General features: G+C 43.0%; 1 protein-coding gene across 3 annotated transcripts; it reads right to left on the bottom strand.

The window, feature by feature from the left end:
- Positions 1-7,061: 7,061 nt before the first annotated feature.
- On the bottom strand, positions 7,062-24,917 carry kidins220b (kinase D-interacting substrate 220b). Of its 3 annotated transcripts, none has more exons than XM_047338105.1 (29): positions 24,763-24,917; positions 23,582-23,736; positions 22,934-23,032; positions 22,677-22,775; positions 22,337-22,435; positions 21,799-21,900; positions 21,567-21,665; positions 20,746-20,943; positions 20,502-20,600; positions 20,153-20,251; positions 19,816-19,914; positions 17,992-18,169; positions 17,715-17,879; positions 17,460-17,639; positions 17,205-17,370; positions 16,855-17,006; positions 16,491-16,780; positions 16,177-16,317; positions 15,571-15,808; positions 15,123-15,211; positions 14,292-14,436; positions 14,023-14,185; positions 13,757-13,935; positions 13,437-13,672; positions 13,051-13,173; positions 11,149-11,286; positions 10,950-11,048; positions 10,088-10,318; positions 7,062-9,809 (listed from the first exon to the last, which is right to left on the bottom strand). In XM_047338105.1, the coding sequence occupies exons 2-29, from the start codon at positions 23,711-23,713 to the stop codon at positions 8,619-8,621; spliced, it is 5,229 nt and encodes a 1,742-aa protein (XP_047194061.1). In that variant the 5' UTR covers positions 23,714-23,736; positions 24,763-24,917; the 3' UTR covers positions 7,062-8,618. The 3 variants fall into 3 exon arrangements, with proteins under 3 accessions (XP_047194061.1, XP_047194060.1, XP_047194062.1); XM_047338104.1 differs by having other exon boundaries at positions 23,582-23,733; XM_047338106.1 differs by lacking the exon at positions 13,051-13,173 and having other exon boundaries at positions 23,582-23,733.
- Between the last annotated feature and the right edge of the window lie 473 nt (positions 24,918-25,390).

The following is a 25,390-nucleotide window of genomic DNA, read 5'->3' as shown; positions in this document are numbered from 1 at the left end:
GCCAGAGCCAGAGGCCTCAACATGACCTTAATTCTAATCTTAACCATTATCCTAACCTTAATCAATACCTTAACTCTAAACCTAACCAGTTAATTCTACGCCTAAACCTAACCAGTTAACCCCATGCCTAAACCTAACCAGTTAACCCCATGCCTAAACCTAACCTTTTAATCCTTTATATTAATCTTAACTCTAATCCAAACCCAAACCATTTTATCCTTAATATTAATTCTAATACTAACCAGTTGATCCTTAACAAAACCGTGAATCCTTTTCTAAATTATCTTAGAATTAGATTATAATAAAACTTAGTTGGACACACCCTGGGGCTTGATCAACCCTGGCGGGGCCTTCCTCGGGAGAGGGTGTCTAGTGATGATGGCCGAAACACCCGATGATCCTGAGGTCCACTACTGATGATGTGTTCCATAATGTAAAATTAGGAAATTAAAATAGTATCTATAGAAATAATAGTCCAACCAACTCCGTCAAAATCAAACAACCAATAATTCAAACAATGGAATGAGAAGCAATAAATCATGAAATATCAATACAGAAAACAAAAACAGAAAGCACTTACAATGAAAGATTTAAAATATCAACAAAACTTAAACCAGTTTTTTTAAAGGAACAATATCCCAAAACAAAATAACGTTCATATTAAAAACCAACTCATATCAAAAGCCATTTCAGGCAAAGGGGATAGGTGAGAATGGAGAGTAGTCGATGACGTGCGTGGGCCAGTGCATTGCCTTTGACTCCCTAGTTCAAACTGCCCAGTCGTCGGACGAAGCAGGGGGAGTCATCGAGATATTTTTTCTAAACCTAACCCAGCCAGAGCCATCGGACGACGGCTCTCTTTGAAAACCGATTTGTCCCCCTCCCAAAACGTTTGCTCTCTGCAGCCAAAGAATCAAGACAAGGACGTGAACTGATGGGCGACACAAAGGAGAAAAGAACCAGTCCAAGGACCCCAAATCCACAAAACAAAACCCAGTCTAACCTAACCACGACACTTCTAAACCACAAGAAAAGCCGGGAGCAAAGATCAGAACCAGCAGATTGTATTCACAGCAGGAGGCAGAACAAACCCAGATCTGAGCTCTGCCCTCAAACCTGAAAAAGATGGAAAATCATCTTCTAGAATATCAGACACTATCCAGACTTACCTGAGGTCAACCTTTAAAAACTAATCCTAGAAATCACAAAATAATTACAATGATTATATTGAAAACTCTTACAATTATATAAATAAATATTACTATAAATATCCCAACTCATATATAAAGTATTTAATATATAAAAATCCCTCTTCTCTCCTCTTTCCCTCACTTCAGTGAGGAGTAAAGGAGACAGAGTCCACAGCCCGGTCCGGCGGGGGTTTGACCCGTACAGGTCTCTCTCCTGACTCTGTTTCCCTCATTATGTTATCACAGAAAATTAAGAATATATCAGTTTTATCATTTTTAACAGCTAAATTTAATTAACAGATAATTTCAGTGGAATAATTAACCAATAAATTGATTATTTAGTAAGGATGGACCCTACTTAATCTACTCTAACATTTGGATTAAATTCTTATGATAATAAATAATTTTTACAGACATTACAAAGGTGTTTTAACTTAATAAAGAGACCGTGTCTACTGATTGGTCCATTACTCCTAAAGGATGATGGGATTGGTTTATAAAACAAGTCTAGTCAAATTACTCTCCTCTTATCTGCAAAATAAATCCAAAAACGATCAGAAAAATATCACCCAGAGGAATTTCTCTAATTTAAGATTTTTAATTATTTAATTATTTATTTATTTATTAATTGAATGATTGAGTACCAATTTATATTAGTTTGTCAGACAAACACTACCCCTACTGGCACACTAAGGAAGAGATAATAATTAAAAACCACTCCGAACTGAATAAATAGAAACTTAATGTACTTCACAGATAAATCCAAGGAGACTATTAACCAATTGGATAAATAATTCATATAGATGGGTCCTACCTAATTCACTCTAATAGTTTGACTTGTTTTAGGTCACAATTATTCAATTTTAAACAAGTTTGACATGTTTCTCATAGACTCTTTTACCAGGAGACACACTTCTCCTGCAATGCATTATGGGATTGTTTCCTTAACATCACTTTTCTTAAAATATCTTTGCATATAAGCCACCCAAACTTAAAATTATAGGATATTTACCATCCTAAGAGGGAGTTCTCTTTATTAAGATCCTTTTATAATATAAAATTCCAAACTCAGCAAAAACCATGAGTAAGGAGTGTACACACAGACTACACCTGCCCCACAGAGAATCAGCTCTTTAGATCAATCCATGGAGAAATCCAAGATGAGTCTGTTGTAACAATACTAAAGCATGTCTTGCGGTGTAAGTGACACAGAGCATTGCTCAGAAGTTCCCTGGAGTCGTGCGGTGTATGGGGCACAGGAACTTTTTAGGGAGCTCCATCATTCCCAGTGGAGGACTTTTTGAGCTTTGAGGTTTGAGCTTCACGGCGTGTGGCCTTTCTCCAAAACCAACAGAAGGATGAAACCGATGTCCCAACCCCGACTGGGCACTGAGCAGAGTGAGTATGACTCAGTTATTTATCCAACTCCACCTACTGAAGAGAACCAGAATTTAAAGGATGTCATCCCCAGAGTCTCCACTAGGGGCTGAAACTCAGAGCCAGAGCCAGAGGCCTCAACATGACCTTAATTCTAATCTTAACCATTATCCTAACCTTAATCAATACCTTAACTCTAAACCTAACCAGTTAATTCTACGCCTAAACCTAACCAGTTAACCCCATGCCTAAACCTAACCAGTTAACCCCATGCCTAAACCTAACCTTTTAATCCTTTATATTAATCTTAACTCTAATCCAAACCCAAACCATTTTATCCTTAATATTAATTCTAATACTAACCAGTTGATCCTTAACAAAACCGTGAATCCTTTTCTAAATTATCTTAGAATTAGATTATAATAAAACTTAGTTGGACACACCCTGGGGCTTGATCAACCTGTGGGGGGCCTTCGGAGAGGGTGTCTAGTGATGATGGCCGAAACACCCGATGATCCTGAGGTCCACTACTGATGATGTGTTCCATAATGTAAAATTAGGAAATTAAAATAGTATCTATAGAAATAATAGTCCAACCAACTCCGTCAAAATCAAACAACCAATAATTCAAACAATGGAATGAGAAGCAATAAATCATGAAATATCAATACAGAAAACAAAAACAGAAAGCACTTACAATGAAAGATTTAAAATATCAACAAAACTTAAACCAGTTGTTTTAAAGGAACAATATCCCAAAACAAAATAACGTTCATATTAAAAACCAACTCATATCAAAAGCCATTTCAGGCAAAGGGGATAGGTGAGAATGGAGTGAGTCGATGGCGTGCGTGGGCCAGTGCATTGCCTTTGGCTCCCTAGTTCAAACTGCCCAGTCGTCGGACGAAGCAGGGGGAGTCATCGAGATATTTTTTCTAAACCTAACCCAGCCAGAGCCATCGGACGAACGGCTCTCTTTGAAAACCGATTTGCCTACCCCTCCCAAAACGTTTGCTCTCTGCAGCCAAAGAATCAAGACAAGGACGTGAACTGATGGGCGACACAAAGGAGAAAAGAACCAGTCCAAGGACCCCAAATCCACAAAACAAAACCCAGTCTAACTAACAACGACACTTCTAAACCACAAGAAAAGCCGGGAGCAAAGATCAGAACCAGCAGATTGTATTCACAGCAGGAGGCAGAACAAACCCAGATCTGAGCTCTGCCCTCAAACCTGAAAAAAGATGGAAAATCATCTTCTAGAATATCAGACACTATCCAGACTTACCTGAGGTCAACCTTTAAAAACTAATCCTAGAGGAAATCACAAAATAATTACAATGATTATATTGAAAACTCTTACAATTATATAAATAAATATTACTATAAATATCCCAACTCATATATAAAGTATTTAATATATAAAAAATCCCTCTTCTCTCCTCTTTCCCTCACTTCAGTGAGGGAGTAAAGGGGGAGACAGAGTCCACAGCCCGGTCCGGCGGGGGAGGGTTTGACCCGTACAGGTCTCTCTCCCTGACTCTGTTTCCCTCATTATGTTATCACAGAAAATTAAGAATATATCAGTTTTATCATTTTTAACAGCTAAATTTAATTAACAGATAATTTCAGTGGAATAATTAACCAATAAATTGATTATTTAGTAAGGATGGACCCTACTTAATCTACTCTAACATTTGGATTAAATTCTTATGATAATAAATAATTTTTACAGACATTACAAAGGTGTTTTAACTTAATAAAGAGACCGTGTCTACTGATTGGTCCATTACTCCTAAAGGATGATGGGATTGGTTTATAAAACAAGTCTAGTCAAATTACTCTCCTCTTATCTGCAAAATAAATCCAAAAACGATCAGAAAAATATCACCCAGAGGAATTTCTCTAATTTAAGATTTTTAATTATTTAATTATTTATTTATTTATTAATTGAATGATTGAGTACCAATTTATATTAGTTTGTCAGACAAACACTACCCCTACTGGCACACTAAGGAAGAGATAATAATTAAAAACCACTCCGAACTGAATAAATAGAAACTTAATGTACTTCACAGATAAATCCAAGGAGACTATTAACCAATTGGATAAATAATTCATATAGATGGGTCCTACCTAATTCACTCTAATAGTTTGACTTGTTTTAGGTCACAATTATTCAATTTTAAACAAGTTTGACATGTTTCTCATAGACTCTTTTACCAGGAGACACACTTCTCCTGCAATGCATTATGGGATTGTTTCCTTAACATCACTTTTCTTAAAATATCTTTGCATATAAGCCACCCAAACTTAAAATTATAGGATATTTACCATCCTAAGAGGGAGTTCTCTTTATTAAGATCCTTTTATAATATAAAATTCCAAACTCAGCAAAAACCATGAGTAAGGAGTGTACACACAGACTACACCTGCCCCACAGAGAATCAGCTCTTTAGATCAATCCATGGAGAAATCCAAGATGAGTCTGTTGTAACAATACTAAAGCATGTCTTGCGGTGTAAGTGACACAGAGCATTGCTCAGAAGTTCCCTGGAGTCGTGCGGTGTATGGGGCACAGGAACTTTTTAGGGAGCTCCATCATTCCCAGTGGAGGACTTTTTGAGCTTTGAGGTTTGAGCTTCACGGCGTGTGGCCTTTCTCCAAAACCAACAGAAGGATGAAACCGATGTCCCAACCCCGACTGGGCACTGAGCAGAGTGAGTATGACTCAGTTATTTATCCAACTCCACCTACTGAAGAGAACCAGAATTTAAAGGATGTCATCCCCAGAGTCTCCACTAGGGGCTGAAACTCAGAGCCAGAGCCAGAGGCCTCAACATGACCTTAATTCTAATCTTAACCATTATCCTAACCTTAATCAATACCTTAACTCTAAACCTAACCAGTTAATTCTACGCCTAAACCTAACCAGTTAACCCCATGCCTAAACCTAACCAGTTAACCCCATGCCTAAACCTAACCTTTTAATCCTTTATATTAATCTTAACTCTAATCCAAACCCAAACCATTTTATCCTTAATATTAATTCTAATACTAACCAGTTGATCCTTAACAAAACCGTGAATCCTTTTCTAAATTATCTTAGAATTAGATTATAATAAAACTTAGTTGGACACACCCTGGGGCTTGATCAACCCTGGCGGGGCCTTCCTCGGGAGAGGGTGTCTAGTGATGATGGCCGAAACACCCGATGATCCTGAGGTCCACTACTGATGATGTGTTCCATAATGTAAAATTAGGAAATTAAAATAGTATCTATAGAAATAATAGTCCAACCAACTCCGTCAAAATTAAACAACCAATAATTCAAACAATGGAATGAGAATCAATAAATCATGAAATATCAATACAGAAAACAAAAACAGAAAGCACTTACAATGAAAGATTTAAAATATCAACAAAACTTAAACCAGTTTTTTTAAAGGAACAATATCCCAAAACAAAATAACGTTCATATTAAAAACCAACTCATATCAAAAGCCATTTCAGGCAAAGGGGATAGGTGAGAATGGAGAGTAGTCATGATGACGTGCGTGGGCCAGTGCATTGCCTTTGACTCCTAGTTCAAACTGCCCAGTCGTCGGACGAAGCAGGGAGTCATCGAGATATTTTTCTAAACCTAACCTAACCCTAACCCTAACCCCATTCATTGTCTATGGGAGCGCTAAACCCTACCCTAACCTAACCCTAACCCTAACCCTAACCCCTAACCCTAACCCCTAAACCCTAAACGTTGCGACGGGCTTCCAGCTTAACAGATTAAAATCAAAACTGTCCTATTACTTACCTGACTAAGCAACGACCCTCCCTCGGACGAGTGCAGAGATATAAGCATGCAAACCGACCAGGACATAGACAGAATGGTTGACATTATTCTCACTGGCTGGGACACCATTCTGTTTATTAATGCTATGTAAATTGTTCGTTTAACTGTATTTTCAGAGTTCTATGTCTATATATCTGTAATTTCAGACTGTTATAATACCTGTATCATCAGTTTAGGAGCACCTTAGGTCCTTGTATGGCCCGTGCATTACAGTGCTCCTGTTAAATCAGGCGCTGGATAACATTATTCACCTAACCCTAAGAAATGGAAAACCTTAACAAGGTTGTACAAACTCAAAAAAATATAGAAAATATACAGAGCCAATACACACCTGTTGCCCACAACACTGACCAGTCTCCAGGAAATCTTTGTGGGAGAACACCGGCCACAGAGGTCACACTGGCTGCTTGTTTAAATGTTTCATGTCATTGAATTTTTTTCAGTTGAATGAAACCACTTTAATCCTAATGATGGAGTTGTATTTCTTCTTTGGAGCATTATTCACTGTAAAGGAGGCATCCCAGCTTTTGGTGTGCTTTCAACGCATCACCATCCACACAGCCTGCATCCTGCTTTGCTACGGCAACTGCACGCACCTCTATCCTAACCCTAATAAAAGTAAAAGAAAATCAATCAACGCAGCATCAGTTTTCAACATTTATTTAAGTTTATTAAAGTCACATGATCAGAGCAGCACTAAGGTGACGAACACAAACACAACACTGGAAAACATCTGTTACATCAACATGCAGCTTCAGCAGATCTGACACTGATCAATATTATTGAAGTCAAATAATCATCATTGGTATAAATAATTCATTTTACTTTTCACGTTTTCATTCCAATTCAGGTTTAAACTTTCACATCTGATCATGTGGAACCAATGATGATCAATAACATAGTATCATCAATTAACTAATTAAAAACAAACAGATCAGAAACACTTGAACAAACATCAGTGAGATAAGAACTACCTGAAATGACAGAAACCATCTTGGACAAACATTTACTTAAGGTCTACTTTTTGAGTTTGGTCCCTGTACCATCTGCTAACCTGGAGGGTTTTATGATCAATACTGCAGCCAGCCACCAGGGTTAATGTCATCTGTTTACTATAGTTGTTCGTTCTAAAACGTGGGTTATTATTTTCCCTCAAATGATCAATTCATGTTTGATTTGTGATCAATATTTAGTGATCAATTGATATTTGATCAATGATCAGTTTCAGGTCTAATGAGCGTCACTCACTGCTTTTTACCTGATACATGAGGGTTAGGGCTAACCCTAACCTGAAGGTCAGCGGCTCAAATCCCAGCCCATGCCGAAGTGTACTTGGGCAAGATGCTGAACCCTGAACGGCCCAACATACAGTAGATGTTGAATTCACAAAATGGAAGTCGCTTTGGATAAAAGCGTCTGCTAAATGACATGTAATGTAGCAGGAAACACATCAACACACAAACACGTAAACACGTTAACATTTTAAATCACTTTGCATTTCATGAATCTGATATTTTCTTGTAGCGGAAATTTTTTTATTTCAGAATAAAATAAAAACGTTTTTTTTACAATTAAATCTAAATTGTTAAGTTTCCTAATGAAACATGTTTAATGTGTCAACAGCTTATTTTATGCTTTAATGTTACATCACAAGTGCAGCACACTCACTGAAGATGACCACATACGAGCAGCTACACTTAAGAGTTTCATTAGCAATGCTTACGTGTTATACATATATGGATATCTAACAGCTCTTATGTCAATACTAGCTCATAGCAGCTACTGCACAGCACTAGAATAATAACAACTCTGCTTCACTTTGTGTCTAATGTTCAGACTCTGACGAGGCTTCTTCACAAACATTTTGTTAAATTCATTATTCAGTATTTGTAATAAAACACATGCATTTTCTGTTTCTCCGTCTCAGACATGAATGAACAGTAAATGTTACAATAAAAATCATACTGCAGCTTCTATATGTCATTACTGAGCTTCATCTACTATGACTGTGATCATGCAACACCAAGACTGAACATACAGACCAGCAGCAACCGCTCCTCTGACCTCTGAAAGTCAAACATTTAAATACAAATCATCTGATCAGAAGATTCTGATTGGATCAGAAGATTCTGATTGGTTCAGAGGGCAGAGAGGCAGCTCCTGCCGGACCCTCAGTGCTCTCTTGACCTTTTACGATGAGGTTAAAGGATGCTCTCGCGCTCCTCGCCAAAGGTGACAGTGTCGGAGGACACGGCGCAGATTTCTGGCGGGTCCCCAGGCTTCAGACCCCTCTTCAGGTGAACCACGCGGACATTCTCATTATTCGGCCCTGGTCTGGTGGCGGCAGTCCCAGAGGATCCGGTGGTCCCGGTGCTCGGGGAGATGATGACATCAGCGGAGGACGAGGAGGTGGGGTTGGTGGAGGACTTAGAGCTCTCTGCAGGCTGGCGGGGACGGTTGCACTGCTGGGAATTGGTGTTGTTGTTGAGCGTCACATTGCTCGGAGTGCGGTTAAGGTTGTAAGTCTTGGACGAGGGCCAGCTCTCCTCTGGGCTGCTGGCCAGCAGGCTGCACTGGTCCTCGGAGCAGATGGACATGCGAGCAACAGCTGGATCCTGGAGGCCACTGAGGCTGCTGGGAAGACCTTGCTTCCTGGCTTGGCTCTCCTCATCCAGCTCAATCAAGTTGGCCCTCTCCAGCTGTGAAAGGTCCGCCTCCTCATCCTGCAGCGAGTGGTTGGGGGAGCTCTCGTTGGAGCGCACACCGGAGTCGGACGAGTCCTTCTTGTCCAGCATGGCGTCCGACAGGTAGTCCTTCCCCTTCAGCGCCAGTGAGCCACCGGGCAGTTTGGGTTCTCCAACCCTCTTGCCATCTTTCAGCAAGGGGGCATTATCGGACTCTTCGGACTCTTCGTCATCACTGGTCAGCTTCTGGTAACGCAGCCCTCCACCAGCCTTCAGCTTTAGGTCGGCAGCACCCTGGAACAGCCCGCCTCTTTCAGCTGAGGTTTTGTGGGTCAGCAGGAACTTGGAGGATCTGTGGTCACCCTTTTCATCCTCCTCCGTGATGGGGTCAAGGGCATCGCCATTGGAGGTGAAGTCAGTGTCTGACACCACCTTGCTGCCACTCCTCTTAGTGAAGGGTTTGTGTCCATCCTGCTCAACAACGTTCTTACTCTTGTCATCTGAAGATGATGTCATAAACTGTCCCGGCTGTGGTTGAATGGGCTTCTCTCCGCCACCGCCACCCATCTCCAGCTGGGCCATCTGGGCAATGTACTCCTGGTACGCGTTGCTGTACTCGGATTGCTGCTTGTCCGTCAGCTTGGCGATGTCGTTGGATGACTCTTGGGAGTTCAGGCTGGTCATGCTGGCGGTGCGATGAGCTCCACCCTGACGACAGAAGAAAGGTTTTCAGTTTCCTGTTTGTCGTTGGGGTTGTTTCATCAAAATTACAAATCAAAAATATGTCAAGTGCAAATTATTGATTCTAATTAAGGTTTAGGTTTAGGGGTTATTTCAAATTATAGATTTGAAAAACGTTTGAGTTTTTGAAAATCATTTTGAATGAGTTAAAGAATCAGTCTGAACAAATAAACAAATCTAAAATAAATGTTGACACATTCCAACTGCAAGGTTAGAAGGTCAGAGGTCGTCTTTCATGTGTTTACCATCCACTGAGAGTTTCCGCGTCGCGTTGATTCGTCCAGTCCTATGGTGCTCAGCTCCTCGAAGCTCAGGTTGAAGCTGTACATCGGGGAAGCATCTGTGTTGGCAGTGCCAGCGTGAGTCTTTGCCACAACTCGCCTTCCTACTTCAGCATTACCTCCAACAACGCTGCCTTGCTCACTGGCCACTTCCTCATGCAGCACCCGACTCTCTACATGACGCATGTCCAGAACCTGCAGCAAGAACAACACATTTACAACGTGTTGAAAATTACAGTGATGCAGAGTATTTCAGTTCAGTTTTCCACTTCACTTTATTTATTTCTGAGCAGATTGATTATTGATACAAATAATCAACAAATAAATCATAACATAACTTTATAGATTAAATTAAATCAGCTGCAAAGTGACAAACACAAATGTATCAAAATAAAATAAATGCTCATCTAATACTTTAGTTACAGCTAGTTACAGTTCAGATTTTCAGTTTCAGTCTTCATAAAAGTGTTTCTTATCTGACGACAAAACAGGGCAAGAGCTGATATGATGCCTCTGAGGAATATCTAACCCTAACCCTTTTTTTCAGAGACTGAGCTCAGCTGAGTTTGAAGAGCAAACATTTTGTTTCAGTGAGACGTGAATTTAATTGTTCAAAAAGACTTAAAAAGCATATACAAGTTAAATAAATAAGATTTTAGGAAATCTATCACCTGTTTCTGCAACTGTCTCTTTAGTTTGTTTAAAACTGTATAAAACGACTTAACATTGACGATGAGAAGTGAACATAGAAGACGACTAAAACCCTAACCGATATGATCAGAGTCGTTACACGTGGTGTTGCAGTGTTTTCAGTGTTCATACTAACCGTGGCTCTGAAGAGCTGCCAGTCTCCAAAGTTCATATTCATCTCCTTCTTCAGTTCATCAACGTTACACTGAGACAAAACTCTGCCGTTGACGTTTGCCTGAAAAATGATGAAAGAAAAAGAAAATCAATAATTTCATCTTTGTAAACGTGTTAGGCTTCACATGCTCAGAACACGATAACGCTGTTGTGTCACTGACCTTCCTGATCGTGGTGGCATACTGTCCCATCATGCTCTGGTCGATGCCTTCGATCTGCCGCACACGCTCACAAACTGCCTCCGTTGTCATGGAGCTGAGGAGAATGGCAGTAGGGCCTGACACGATGGAGGCCGAACCCTGAACAAGTAAAAATAAAAAAAGGAAAACTTGGGTTAAAAATTTTAAATGTTTAAAAAAGTCATTTGAAGAGACGCCGTCATTAGTGACGCAAGCGAAAAAAGGAAACATGAGTTATATTAGTTGGTCCTGTAAAAATAGGTCAGGGTTCATCCTCTGTGTTCAAACACCTTTTATACAAAAAAAACAGTTGCATCTTGTTCATTTAAACTGAATCTGATTTATTGATAAGGTTCTTTAATGATCATATTTAATGGTCAGATTGAGAAACTGCCTGAGCAGATTTGAAAGAGGCTCAATGGCCAGAGAATACAACATCCCAAATAGACGACCCTAATAGAAAACCCACATTTTCTCGTCTTCATTTTCAGCTTTTTCACTGTGTGATTCACTTGTTGCAGCTGCCTGACTGTTTCTCACAGTTTCTGTCTGTCCACTTTTTCTATATCTAGCCTGCACCTCATCCCCATCATCATTATTAACATTCTGACTGTTCTGCTTGTTTGCTTCCTCTCTCATTGTACCAGGATCACCGGTTACAGTATCTTCAGCTGCCTGCTGTGTGGTACCGCTGTCCATGTGAGCTTCAGGTTGCGGTTAGCCTGAAACGCATGCTGCTTGCTCTCTATTCGGGCAGGTTACACCGTGTAGAAACCGCTTCAATATTTTACTTTGAATGACACCTATAAAGTTTGCGATGTATTATTTAAATACAAGAACGCCCTGCCTGCAGGGTAAGTGTTAGGCCTGCCTGCAGGGACTGGACATGCTGCAGTCGAACTGCTCTGAAACCACCAGCAAACTTTCCAAACAGAACCTACTCCAGCAGCTCATTGGGGATAAACTGGGGAACACCTGACACGGTAATACCCATAGATGGCACAAACAAAGGTAAGACAACAATTAGTTGATCATCCAGCACCAGCCCTTTCTCAACCAGCAGGTGAACCAGGCGCTCTTCTCGAACAAAGGCCACCACGGCCTTATTCATCGAGAGATGTATGTGATATTCTCATGTCTGATCTGTTCTCCTACATCCAGGAGAACTTGTTCCACAGTGTAACAAGCTGTACAGACACAGTGTCCAGTCTCTGTCCACACAAGCAGGTAGAGACAGACAGACAGTCCTGTCTGTCTCTATGGCTAGGCTGTGTCCTCTCTGTCCACATAGACAGGTAGAGAGAGCAGCATTTCCGGCAGCAATGCATCACATATGAGGACATCAGAACAAAGTTCTTCAGAAAAATTAAGACAAAGTCCCAGATGTTGATAAACTGTCCAGAATGCAACATCTGCTTGAGGAATATCAAGTGTCAGTGTCATAGAAGCAGTTAAATATGTCAGTGATGTCACAACCGAAGAGAGAAGAAACATAACAAGACCCGACAGCTGTAGATATAGTTTGTCTCCTCACAATCCGCCTCTACATTCACTTCATCTGTGTTTTTCTTTTCATTTCTCTTCTTCTAATGTTGTCTTATTATTTCTTCTTATAAATGTTCTTGATTGATGCTTTGGTAATATGATAAATGTAACTTTCCTTCAAATAAAGCTTGCTGAATGGGTTGCTTGCTTGAATTCAATTGAGGGTGAGAGAGAGACGGAGAGAGAGTTGTAAGGAATGAAACAGTGGATGTAAAGAAAACGTCAGGAGAACAGTCGACCAATCCCAGATGAGCAGGAGTGGTCATAATGAAGACGTTTGTTTCTTCTTCATGAAAGAAAATCGACCAATCACTGCTCTCAGATGTGTTGTGTACTTACAGGTGCAGCGGTGGCGTCCCTGCTTGACGACGCTTTAGGTGGCGGGCGTGGATAAAGGTGTGATGAAAAGGAGGATGCCACAAGCGGGTGTGGCAGCTGGTAAAGGTGATGGGGGAAATATGGCTGGGAAGGGTAGAAAATCAAAATAATGTTTATGGAGATGATTGGACAACAAAAATAAAAAGAACCAATCCAATCAAAAGGTGAATCACTGCTGTCACACTGTGGCTGCAGCTGGTACTGCCTCTGCCTCAGAGTGAGATAAATCAACGATGAGTGAGGTGAACCAGGTGAGCAGGTGATGACATCACAGCATGACCCCTACCTGCACCTGTCCACATGAGTGACATCATGACGTGACATAAGAGGGTGCAGCCTGTACTAACCCTGTTGTAGAAGGGGTGCTGTGGTCCCGCCATGCCGCTGTAGTAGCTGCTGTGAGGCTGCGGGGAAATGATGCCCCCTGGCGGCTGGTTAAAAGGTCCATTAAAGGAAGCGGAGGGTGAGCATGCTGACGACACCTGACTGTAGACTGAGGTGGGGCGGGGCTGAGCCTCTTGCAGGGGGAGGGGGGAGTAAGTGACCCCGCCCATATTCATCTGCTCACGAGCCGCACGGACATCTGTATCAGACAGAGAAAACATCTGAATTAGTTCTCAGGACAGATGTTTTCCAAATAGTGGTAAGTACTGCATCGTAATGTTACCTGCGATGATCTCTCGTAGTTTCGGGTCCAAATTGACGGTGCACGGCAGAAATGTGCGTATGTCTCTTGTCGTCAGGACAGGGGTCCGTGATGACAGAAAGACCTCGAAGCTGCGAACGTCTCCGTCGATTTCCAGGAGCGGCTCCACGTCTTTTGTGGTCGGGATGTTCTTGGATACTCTACGAGAGAGAGGACACGTCACAATGTTGTCATGTCACACAGATGATGACCTTTGACCTTTAGCTGAACTCAGTTCTCCTGCCGACCTCTCATAGACGGTCTTGAGTGTGGCCTGGTCAGGGACGCCGTCCGTCTCCTCCAAGTACAGGATGAGCCAGGAAGTCCTATAGGGCCACTGCTCCGTCAGGTTGATCCACGATGCCAGGCGGTCCCAGTTGAAGCTGATCTGATTGGCTCGAAGCAAACGACCTGCTCACACACACACCACACATCATCTGTCAAAACATCTGTAGAATGACATGACTGATGTAAACAGGAAGTAGAAGTTGGTGTAGCAAGGAGCGTGGTCATGAACCTGTGACAGAGACGATGTTGAGCAGCCTCCTCATGGTCTGCGGGCTGATGTCACTGAACCAATCCTCCGTCACCATCAGCTTCGTTAGGTCGAATGACATCTGACGAGTCACAGAGCGCTGCACCTGACGTCGCCGGTACGTGTCCTGAACACAGAGCCCAGGTCACATGATCACACATGACAATCAAATGTTACTCAGATTGTGGATCGTCCACTGAACAGGAGCTCAGAGGTTCAATCTCTGGCGCCTCGACACACGTGTCCTCAAGCAAAACATGCAACTGATTTTTCTGATGTTTTAATAGAGTGAAGACACACACAGACACATTTAACTTTTTCTTTAATCTGTTGGTTCAATGGATTAATTAAAGATAAGAACAGCCTGTATATCACTGTCATCACTCCAAGATCACTGGACTCAAGCAAAGAGACAAAGAATATTAACAGCCAACCTGATCATGTTTCGTCTCATGAGTTCACGGTGATGCCTTCAGGCCGACGAAACTCAGACAGTAGCCATTTTAAATGACATCTTTTATGACTGTGCTTTTCACATAACACATAACAAATGTTTATTTACTATCTAATATTATCTTTTGTTGCTATTTGTTTTACCTCCCTAATCTTCTCTCTTTGTTTATTGACCTGTGCTTTTTGACACCTATCATATTGGATGTTGTTTGTGTGATCGTGAACGGGGTAAGCTACAAATGAATTGCCCTCCATGGAATCAATAAAGTTGTCTGAATCTGTCTGAACCCACACAAACACACAATAACCCATACACACACACACACAATATCACACCAACATACACACACACTCTCTCACCCTGCGGGCAAGCGTCGTCTTGCTGCCGAACTTGGTTAATTCTCCCAAACTGTTCTGAGACAGTTTCCTGTCAAACTCGTCCTGCCAACCTGTGAGAGAGAGACAGAGACAGAGAGACAGAGAGAGAAGTTGGAGATAAACCAACTACCCTAACAATCTAATAAAAATCAAACTGAATGGCGAGTTTCTATGGACTCAATTATTATTATTACTATTGTTTTTATCAATAATATTATTATAGATCTGTACAACCAACTCGTAACCAACCACTAGCATAATCCAAACTTTTAATTTTATTAATTAAATAATTTTCTTTTTTACTCTTTTATTAAAGGCTCTTTCTTCTCCAGGTCGACAGTTTTATCTTCCTGCTCTGAATAAAAATATTAGTATTTGGTGCTTTTGTTTTAGGGAGTACAGTGCATCCTGCTGGTATCGCTGTGGTTACCGTCGGGGTTCGCGGTGTCTCCGTTGGCAGGAGCAGCGGCACACATCTTCCTGGCACTGGAGAGCCCCCTGCTGTTGAGGAAGACAGGTAGGTGGACAATGTTTCTCATGTAGTCATGTCCGTTGATGTTTGAGTCTCGCAGGACGCTGTTCAGGTTCTGGTTGATGGCTTTGATGATGATGTGCGGGTCGCTGGCGAAGATGGAGATGAACGGACCTTTGGAGAATAAGACCCGAACCTGCAGGAGGAATACGCAGATGTGACCACAGCATCTGGGTTAGGGTTAGCCTCCCATCACACACAGCCCACCGCCTGTCCTTTCAAATGAAAGCGCCTGACGTCTGAATTTCTCTCTATCTCAATATTAAAAAACTTTGATAAACATGTGACTGTTGCTCTGTAGCAGCGGCGGCTATAACTCATTAATGTAATTGAAGTTGTCATTCTCAATAACATCTGATTCTCCAGTTCAGGTTCTTTGAGCTGAACTTTAATAAACATGTGACTAGCTCTTTGTTGATTGATTCTAAAATCTTAATTTCAAAATATGTTACATAAAATGATCATGGCAATATATATTGGTGTTTGCTGGTGTGGCGTCCTCACTGTGTCGAGCATCTGCAGAACTTTGTCCTGTTCGCAGGAGTCTAGTCCGTCGATGACGACCGCCAGCCTGGTCTGATGCTGCGTGAAGCCATCGATGGTCTTCGCCATCCTCGCCATTAGCTCCACCTCATTCTTCAGGACCTGCAAGACGACACCCAAGGTCATGTTACTCTATCGATTGACATATTTCGCAATAAAGGCCTCACAGTCAGGAAATGTGAAGCTTTAGAGGGAACCTGTAAACAGACGTCGTCAAACTAAAACCACGAGACTGACGTCTTCCTCAGACGTCCTGTCAGAGACACATGGCTCACCTTCATGAAGCCCTCGCTCTTTAGTTTGTGCATCCTGTTGGCGGCTCTGTGGAGCCTCTTTCTCTGAGAGTTCAGCACCGAGTCGGCCACTTGCCACCACGTTTTGCAGTTCAGCAGCAGAGCCAGACCCACCACGCTGCCGATGGCAATCAGCATGGCATTCACCGTCTGGTTCTCTCCATCCACCTTAAAGATGGCCAGCAGTGCCATGCCGGTCACCAAACAGGCCAGAACCACGGTGAAGAGGACGAAGGACGGAACACAGCATGTCTTCTTCCACTTCATCTTACCTGAGATGGCGAACAAAATAATTACAGTGTGTGTTTGTGTGTGTGTGTGTGTGTCTGTGTGTGTGTGTGTTTACTTTGCGTCTCCTCAGTCCTGAACACTCTGAACAGACGTGTAGCAAGGAAGCCAAACTCTCGTTCGCAGGCGTCAGACAGCGTGGCGATCATCTCAGCCATCGAGGTTTCTCCTCCAACGCTGGACAGACGGTTGTAGTCTGTGAACAGAAACCTGACGACAGGTCCGACAGAGGTCAGAGGCCATTGTTGTTTTGATGTTCAGCACAACCATGACTCAGCGAAAAGAAAAGATGATAAAGAGGAGGACTGCAACAACGAATTCATTAAATTGATTTAATTAATTTGATAATATAAGACAGACTAGACTCTACTGTGAGTGACAGACTCTGGAGGGTTGCGGGGTGCTCACCTGACAGGCAGAGCTCTGGTGCTTTGTTCCGGAAGCTCCGGTGGGTTGACGAACATCAGCTTTAGCAGCAGCTCCAGATACCCGATGTGACGGGCCAGAAGAGTGCTGAGCAGCCACGCCCAGTTCCAGCTCTCGCCCTCCCGTCGCCCGCCGAAATACACCACCACTACGAGACGACACACTTTAATTGCACACCACAGGAACAGAGAGGAATCGACCTAACCCCTAACCCTGTCACAACGAGCCAAATCTTACCAAAGAAAAGGTAAAGCAGAGCAAGCAGGCTGAGGGAAACCGCCATGGCCAGTTTAGGGTCAACGGTGAAGCCGAGGACGATGGCGACGGAACCGCAGAGCAGGAGAGACAGAAACACGATGAGCCAGGAAAACTGAAACAAGGGCTCGATCTGCTGTCCAGCAAACGTCTTCATTTCATCTGAGCAGGAGAAGGAGGAAGGTTAGCACATGGTGTGTGTTGGTGTGTTCTTGTGTTGTGTGGTCACATGATCACCTTCCAGCTTCTTGAGCAGAAAACTCTTGCCGCTGCCCCACTGAGCGTACAGACCCACGCAGATGGGCGGCTGCATGGTGGGTTCACTCAAGATGTCAGCCAGAGCCGAGCTGTACAGATCATAACCCAGCATGTCTCCGTCCGAGTCGGTGGGGGACAGGTGACCTGCAGGAGGAGCAGGTGTGTTCTGTCACATTATGTGTTGTTATGGTAACCGGTAATACAGTGTTCAGATGCACACATGATGACATTACTACATGATATTCAGTGAACGTACGCGCTCCAAAAATCTGCGTGAGGATGCTCTTCTGGTGGCTGCAGTCGATGTTGTACGGCGTCTCTCCCGCCTTGTTGGGTCGGTACAACAGACGGCCATCTTTAGGGTTTCTGAGGAGGAGCTCGGCCAGGCGGCGACTCCGACCACGGATAGCGATGTGAAGGGGTGTGTCTCCTTTCTGGGATCACATGACGACAAGGACGAAAAGAGCTGAATGTGTGATGACTTAACAGAAGTTGTGTCGTTCACTTTTTTAAATAGTATTACCAACAATAAAATTATATCTATGCTTAATATCAACCATAATTGAATCATATTTCAAATGATAAATATATTTCATATAAATGATAAAAGAATATTTAAATTTAATATAAATGATAAAAGAATATTTAAATTTAATATAAATGAAAGAATTATGAATATATTTAATGTTAAAATGTTAAAAGGGTTCAATATATTTGAAGGGTTAGGGTTAGAGGTTAACCCCTTGATAATCAATAGATCAATTTATCAACAACTGCTCTAAAAGAGTAAGTGAACCTTAATGTTCACAGTATAAAGTTAAACTTCAGAGATCAAAGTGTCCATTAGAAGAACCAGTGGTTGTGAATCAGTTTCTCTGCTTTGGTGCAAATCAAAGTAACAACAGGTGAAATGGAGGCAGAAGCAAGACGAGCCCCAAACAGGGAATGTTTCTAATGTGGTGTCCACAGACAGCTGCTCTCTGCTGATCCTTCCTGACTCCTTCTACTTCTGGGTTCTGCTCCTCCTCACTGCTGGTAGCATGAGGAGCTACCTGCAGCTCCATCAGGCTGCACAGGTAGTCCAGCTCCTCCAGGAGGACACATCCATACCTGGGGTCACAAGAAGGTTTGTGTCTTGACACCAGGAGACGTTACACCAGGAGAGTTGGACAGTAGAAGAGCATCAACCCAGCAGCTGTTATCTGATCCTTTGTGTGAGGAGGAACAGGAGGAGCACTGCTCTACAAAATTACCTCCATCAGGCTACTGGTGTGTTTCTGACCAAACTGTGAGAAACAGACTCCATGAGGAGGCATGAGGGCCGAAGTCCTCTAGTGGGACCTGAGCTCACAGCTCCATTCACCAGAGAACACCAGGACCAGCAGGGACACCACTGGAGCCTTGTTCTCCTCACAGATTAGAGCAGGTTCACACATGTGACAGGTGTGAAAGAGTCTGGAGATGTCGTGGTGAACATGATTCTGCTGTAACATCATCTATGACCAGTTTGGTGGTGGGTCAGTGATGGTCTGAGGAGGCAGATCCTTGGAGGGTCACACAGACCTTCATGTCAGCCAACAGCCGACTGTCCAGGAGCTGATGATCCAGGTCTGGGAGGAGAACCCCCAGGACTCCATCCTGCGACTCCTCAGGAGCTTCATGTCCAGACGTTGTCAGGAGAACATGCAGGCAGGAGGAGGCCACACCCACTGAGTCACATGATGACTTAATGAAATTCACTCAAGTTGGATCAGCCTGTGGTTTCAGTTTGTTACTGAATTGTATATATTGTATATATAAGTGTATAACCGTCACATTGTAACTGGAACTATTTAAAATAGCATTTATTTCGATATTACTTATTTGTTTGAAAGAAAATATTTTTTTTGATGATCAATACATTTTTGTAAAAAAAATGTTGAAGCTAAATTGTTTCAGGTTCTTAATAAAGATGATTTTCTGCTTTATGTCAATAATCAGTGAATTTTTGTAGAAATAAAATTCTGCTCGTCTGATATTGATCAATGACATTTTGATCGCGGCCTCTGAATCTGCATTTCACCGGTCTTCGTGTTCTCACCTTGTCTACAGCCGACACTTTGGCTCCTTTATCGAGCAGAAGCTCCACAATGTCGATGTTCCTCATCTTCGTTGCTTTGATGAGCGGCGTTTCTCCGTCCTGATACGGGAAGCAGCAAAGCCCAAGTCACAAAATTACCACGTCACCACAGTCACTCCGTCCAAGTCACTGCACCACCACATCATAAAGTCACCACGTCAGTGACAACGTCATAAAGTTACAAAGTCACAAAGTCACCATGTCATGTCTGCGTGATGTCGACAACAGCAGCTGACAACTTCACACTCCTAACACTGAGGCTCGACCAGTAGGTGAGTCGGGGTGAGGCGGGTCTTACCTTGGTACAGGTCTCGGTGTCTGGGTTACACTGCAGGATGTCTCGCACCATAGTGGCGTTTCCTTTCTCCACAGCCCAGTACAGAGCAGTTTTACTCTCCTGGAAACAACAGAGACACATAACCTGATTCTCTGATCTAACACCTACCAGTGCGAGGACAAAGGGAGGTCAATGGTGAGGTCAGGGGTGAGGTCTAGGGGGAGGTCAAGGGTGAGGGAGAGGACCATTGTGAGGGTTAGGATGAGGGTAAGGTCCATGGTGACGTCGAAGACTAGGGTTAAGGTAAGGTCGAGGGATGACGATGGCAGGTAACAGTGGTAATATATTTATTCATGTTCCTTGTTCTCACCTGTCCTCTGATGTCGATGTCGGCATATTTATGAAGAAGAGCTCTGACGATCTCCACATGACCCCCCCTCACTGCTCCAATCAGCACTGTGTCACCACTCTGTAACACACACACACACACACACACACACACACACACACACACACACACACACACACACACACACACACACGTATATATAGTTCTATAGTTAAACCCTTCCTTTTGATATATATATGTACATATGGTGGTGTGTCTGTCTCACCCGGTCTGGGATGTTGACGTATGTCCCGGCATCAAGCAGGTCCTGGACGATCTCGGTGTAACCCTCCTTGGCGGCAATCATCAGTGCAGTGTTTCCGTCTTTGTCAGTCATGTTGACATTGGGGTTCCTCTTCAACAGCTCCTTCACCACCTCTGTGTACCCGCCTTTCACCGCCACAATCAGAGCCGTCATCGAGTTCTGACCAGAAGAAAAAAGAGAAGAACCCGTGAAAACATCACGCCAGGGCCACACTGGAGGCCGAACAGTAGCTGAAAGGCTTGGTTTTCATTTCCACGCCCATATTAACAAATTAGACCTGGCACACTGGCTGCGCCACTGCTCAGCCACGGAAGTCGCGCTGCTCTTCTAGAGGACAGAGGTCTCGCACGCTGTTCACAGCAGAATAAACTGTGAAAATGATCTTTCACAACAGTTTAATGCTCTGTCTAATATTTCTGAAGAGACATCTTTATTATCTGTGCAATATGTCACAAACTTAAATGTTTGTACATAGTGATATATTTAAAATACAGTGATCTCTCTCTCTCTCTCTCTCTCTCTCTCTCAGCAAAAACCACAGGACGATGACCAACATGTAAAACTAACCCCTCAACTAAGTTGATGTAAAGCGACATCATAGTAAAAATGCTGTTAATTATGGTAATTTTCAAATCAAAGCCTATGTAAAAACATAGCAGAACAGCAGAGCTGGCAGTAGACGTCCGGTGTGACAGGTACACACCCGCAGCAGAACAGTGTCCCAGCCGTTCCACATCCAGGGTGGCCCGGGCAGTTTCCTATTGTGACAAAAGCATACATACCGCCCCCTCCTGGTCGACATCAGCTCCGTTCTCCAGCAGGTGCATCACACAGTCAAAGTGTCCTTTTCTGGACGCCCAGATGAGAGGAGTGGTCCCATACTGTGACAAACATATAAAGACGATCAGTGACTGTAAATAAATATGTCGTCGATATTAATTTATTTACAGTTGGTTAGACCTTCCTATGAATGTATTGGTCCTATTTCCATGGTTCTTCAAAGCACCACCTCACCTTGTCAGAACAGTTGACCTTTGCCCCGTTCTGTAGCAACAGTTTGACGATGTGGGCGTGTCCTCGACCTGCGGCCCAGATGATTGGATACACACTGTATTGCTGTCAGAGAGAGAGAGATGAGTGTCAGTGTTTCTCCGTGTTTGTGTCGCATTGTTTTATTTGTTTAGCATTAAATCACAACACACATTATCTCAAGGATCTTTCCACAGTCTGTACTGTCAAGAGACTCAACAGTTCCCTCAACGAACAGACACAGACAAAACTCTTGGTCAGAGTGTTTCTCTGAGATGTTTAGTTAGTAACAATGGAAGTGTACGTGGTGCTTTCTGATGATGTTGCCTCAAGGGAGCATATATAAGGTGAACAGTATTGGTCCAAGTACGGAACCTTGTGGAACTCCATGACTAACTTGTGTGTTACATGACTATTAGATGATGATACATCACTGTCTCTGTCTGCTTTTACATGCTGGCAGCTACAGTGTGTGTGTGTGTGTGTGTGTGTGTGTGTGTGTGTGTGTGTGTGTGTGTGTTACCTGTCCTGTAGTGTTGGGGTTGGCTCCATGCTCCAGCAGCAGCTTGGTGACGTCCTCACGACCTTTATAAGCCGTCCACATCAGAGCTGTCCATCCTCCCTGAGACACAGCCACATCATGTCAGCCCGTTTTCACATGTTCTGTGCACCTCCAGCTCGTTAAACAGTTAAGGGGACGTCTATAGCTGTAACACTGAATCTTAACATTTTCAACTCTAAGACAAAACCACTTCTGATTCATTCTAATATTTTCAGAATCCGTACAGGTTGCACGTTGGCAACTGGACTGACACAGTGTGTTTAAGGTGTGTGTCAGTTGTGTGTCAGGTGTGTGTTGTCACCATGTCTCGGTGTTCGATGTAGGCGCTGTTCTCCAGCAGCTCGTTCACCACGTCCATGTGACCTTCTTTAGCTGCTGAGATCAGAGCCGACCAGCAGTCCTGAAACACACACAATCACACACACACACACACACACACACACACACGCACGCACGCACAGTGTTACCACGGCAACAAAACAATCACAGAGATCAGTACTGGACTGTGTTTCCTAGCAACCAGAGCAGAGGTTCAGAAGGAGCGCTTGTTTCGCTCACCACGTCGTCCAGGTTGACGTTAGCTCCTCTCCTGATGAGCTCCTGAACAATCTCTAGACTGCCCTGCTCCGCCGCCAGCATGAGGGGTGTCTGTCCATTCTGTCCACAGAGACAGAGAGACACACAGCGAGACAGACAGAAAGAGAGAGAGAGAAAAAGAGAGAGAGAGAGAGAGAGAGAGAGGAGAGAGAGACAGAGAGAGAGAGAGAGAGAGAGAGAGAGAGGGGCAGAGAGAGAGAGAGAGGCAGAGAGAGAGAGAGAGAGAGAGAGAGAGAGAGAGAGGAGAGAGAGAGAGAGAGAGAGAGAGAGAGAGAGAGAGAGAGAGAGAGAGAGAGAGAGAGAGAGGCAGAGAGAGAGAGAGAGAGAGAGAGAGAGAGAGAGAGAGAGAGGAGAGAGAGAGAGAGAGAGAGAGAGAGAGGAGAGAGAGAGAGAGAGAGAGAGAGAGAGAGAGAGAGAGAGAGAGAGGAGAGAGAGAGAGAGAGAGAGGAGAGAGGCAGAGAGAGAGAGAGAGGCAGAGAGAGAGAGACAGACAGAAAAAAATCAATATCAAATTTAAGAAAATGTTCAGAATTACATGAAGCAGAAAAACTACAATAAAAATATAGAAAACAAAATTAGAATCTCAGAGTGATTAAATAAAAATCGTACGTCGCTGCGTCCGTCCACCTCCTTGAAACGGTCCAAGTGAGCTTTGAGAGCCGACAGGTTCTCCTCCTCCACGTAGCCGAACAGGTTCTGGATCGCCAGCGTCGTCATCTTGATCGATGTGGTCGTGTCCATGTCTGCGATCACTCTGCCCCCTGCTGACACAAACACATCACTACATAGTCACACCTCCATTTTTCTGTGCACGTGAATATTCAGCGAATCAGAGTCAGATAAAACAAACTGAGCATGTGCAGTACGAACGTCCTGATTGGATAAACACCACTTTTACATTATTACATTACATTTTATTGAGCTGACGCTTTTATCCAAAGCGACTCACAATAAGTGCATCAACCATGAGGAACAAACCAGAACAACAAGAATCAAGCAAGTGCAATTTTCTTCAAGAAAGACAAACTACAAAGTGCGATATGTTAGTGACATATAAGTGCTACTAAAGCGCTACTTTTTTTATTTTTGATCCAAGCTATAGTCTGAAGAGATGTGGGGGAACAACAAGTCGATTGGCAGATGCAGAGCGGAGTGGACGGGCTGGGGTGTGAGGTTTGACTATGTCCTGGATGTAGACTGGACCCGATCCGGTCACAGCACGGTACCAAGTACTAGTGTTTTGAAACGGATGCGGGCAGCTACTGGTAACCAGTGAAGGGAGCAGCTGTGAAAGAGCCTAGAGAAGATGGAGGACAGCAGCCAATCAGAGCTCAGCTTCAGAGTGCAGCTCCATCCTGATGCACCAATAATAGGTGCTGCTGTTACCATGGAAACAACCTCCTGCTGAAGTCTGCTAGATGCTTTGTATGTCAGAAAATATATATTCATACATAAATGTATTTTTCTACATGTATATAAATGATGAATTCTGTTTTTACAATTACTGATCATGTGATCACACATTGACCTGATGTTGTGATCATGGCAGTCTAACACACATGCACACACACGGACTCACACTCGGACTCACACACTCACAAGGAATGACACACACACGCACTCAAACGCACACACACACACACTCATACACGGACTCACACACCGTGTGATCGATCTGAAATTAATCGATATTATTTTTTTTTAATTGTTCATCGATACGACAAGTGTCAATCACATGAATCTATGACGTCATCGATGAGGATGCTCATCAGAGAAAAAAAACGTTTTACCTTCACGACAGAATCGGTTCGGTTCGGTTCGTCCGGACTCGGCTTTAGTCGTGATTCGGTTCCGGAGATTCGGGTTTTCTCGGCCTGGGTTCGGATGACAGCGCGAGCTCAGAGCGTCACCTCGACAACAGCCGCCATCTTGATCTGAGAGTCAAGCTACAACAACCACTTCCGTGCAGGTCCTTCACAATAAAAGCACAGTTTCCGTCTATGTAAAAGGCTGATTCATTATATTGATATATAATTAATTATTATGGTTTTAATTAATGATTCTGTGCTGTTTCATTATCACTGAATTAATTAAACTTCGTACATATGTTGTTTTATTCTCACACAGTTAGCCTGCTAATAAAGTTTGCATAATTTAACATGTGACTGTTTAATGTTATATATTAAACTAAAAGAGTTTCCTTTCAAAAACATTTGATGTTTTATTTTGTGTAAATAACACACACTAAAAAATGTCAGTCTGAATAATTTTCGGAGAAAATGTAAAAAACCTTCGACCTTTCACTTTGTTTGTTTGTTTGCTTATGTTTTGTTTACTTGTCTCTCTGTCTCTGTCTGTCTGTCTGTCTGTCTGTCTGTCTTTCTGTCTTTCTCTGTCTCTGTCTCTGTCTCTGTCTCT

Source organism: Hippoglossus stenolepis, chromosome 20 (genome assembly GCF_022539355.2).
Source record: "Hippoglossus stenolepis isolate QCI-W04-F060 chromosome 20, HSTE1.2, whole genome shotgun sequence".
Classification (NCBI taxonomy): domain Eukaryota; kingdom Metazoa; phylum Chordata; class Actinopteri; order Pleuronectiformes; family Pleuronectidae; genus Hippoglossus; species Hippoglossus stenolepis.
Note: the sequence above shows the minus strand (reverse complement) of the source record. Positions and strands in the feature narration are given on the sequence as shown.

Coding starts and splice junctions, on each gene's coding strand:
- kidins220b (XM_047338105.1), bottom strand. CDS start 23,713: ATGGACACGACCACATCGATCAAGATGACGACGCTGGCGATCCAGAAC. Junction 19,915..20,152: donor ACACCGAGACCTGTACCAAG/GTAAGACCCGCC, acceptor TTCCCGTATCAG/GACGGAGAAACGCCGCTCAT. Junction 10,319..10,949: donor GGCAGCTCTTCAGAGCCACG/GTTAGTATGAAC, acceptor TTCTTGCTGCAG/GTTCTGGACATGCGTCATGT.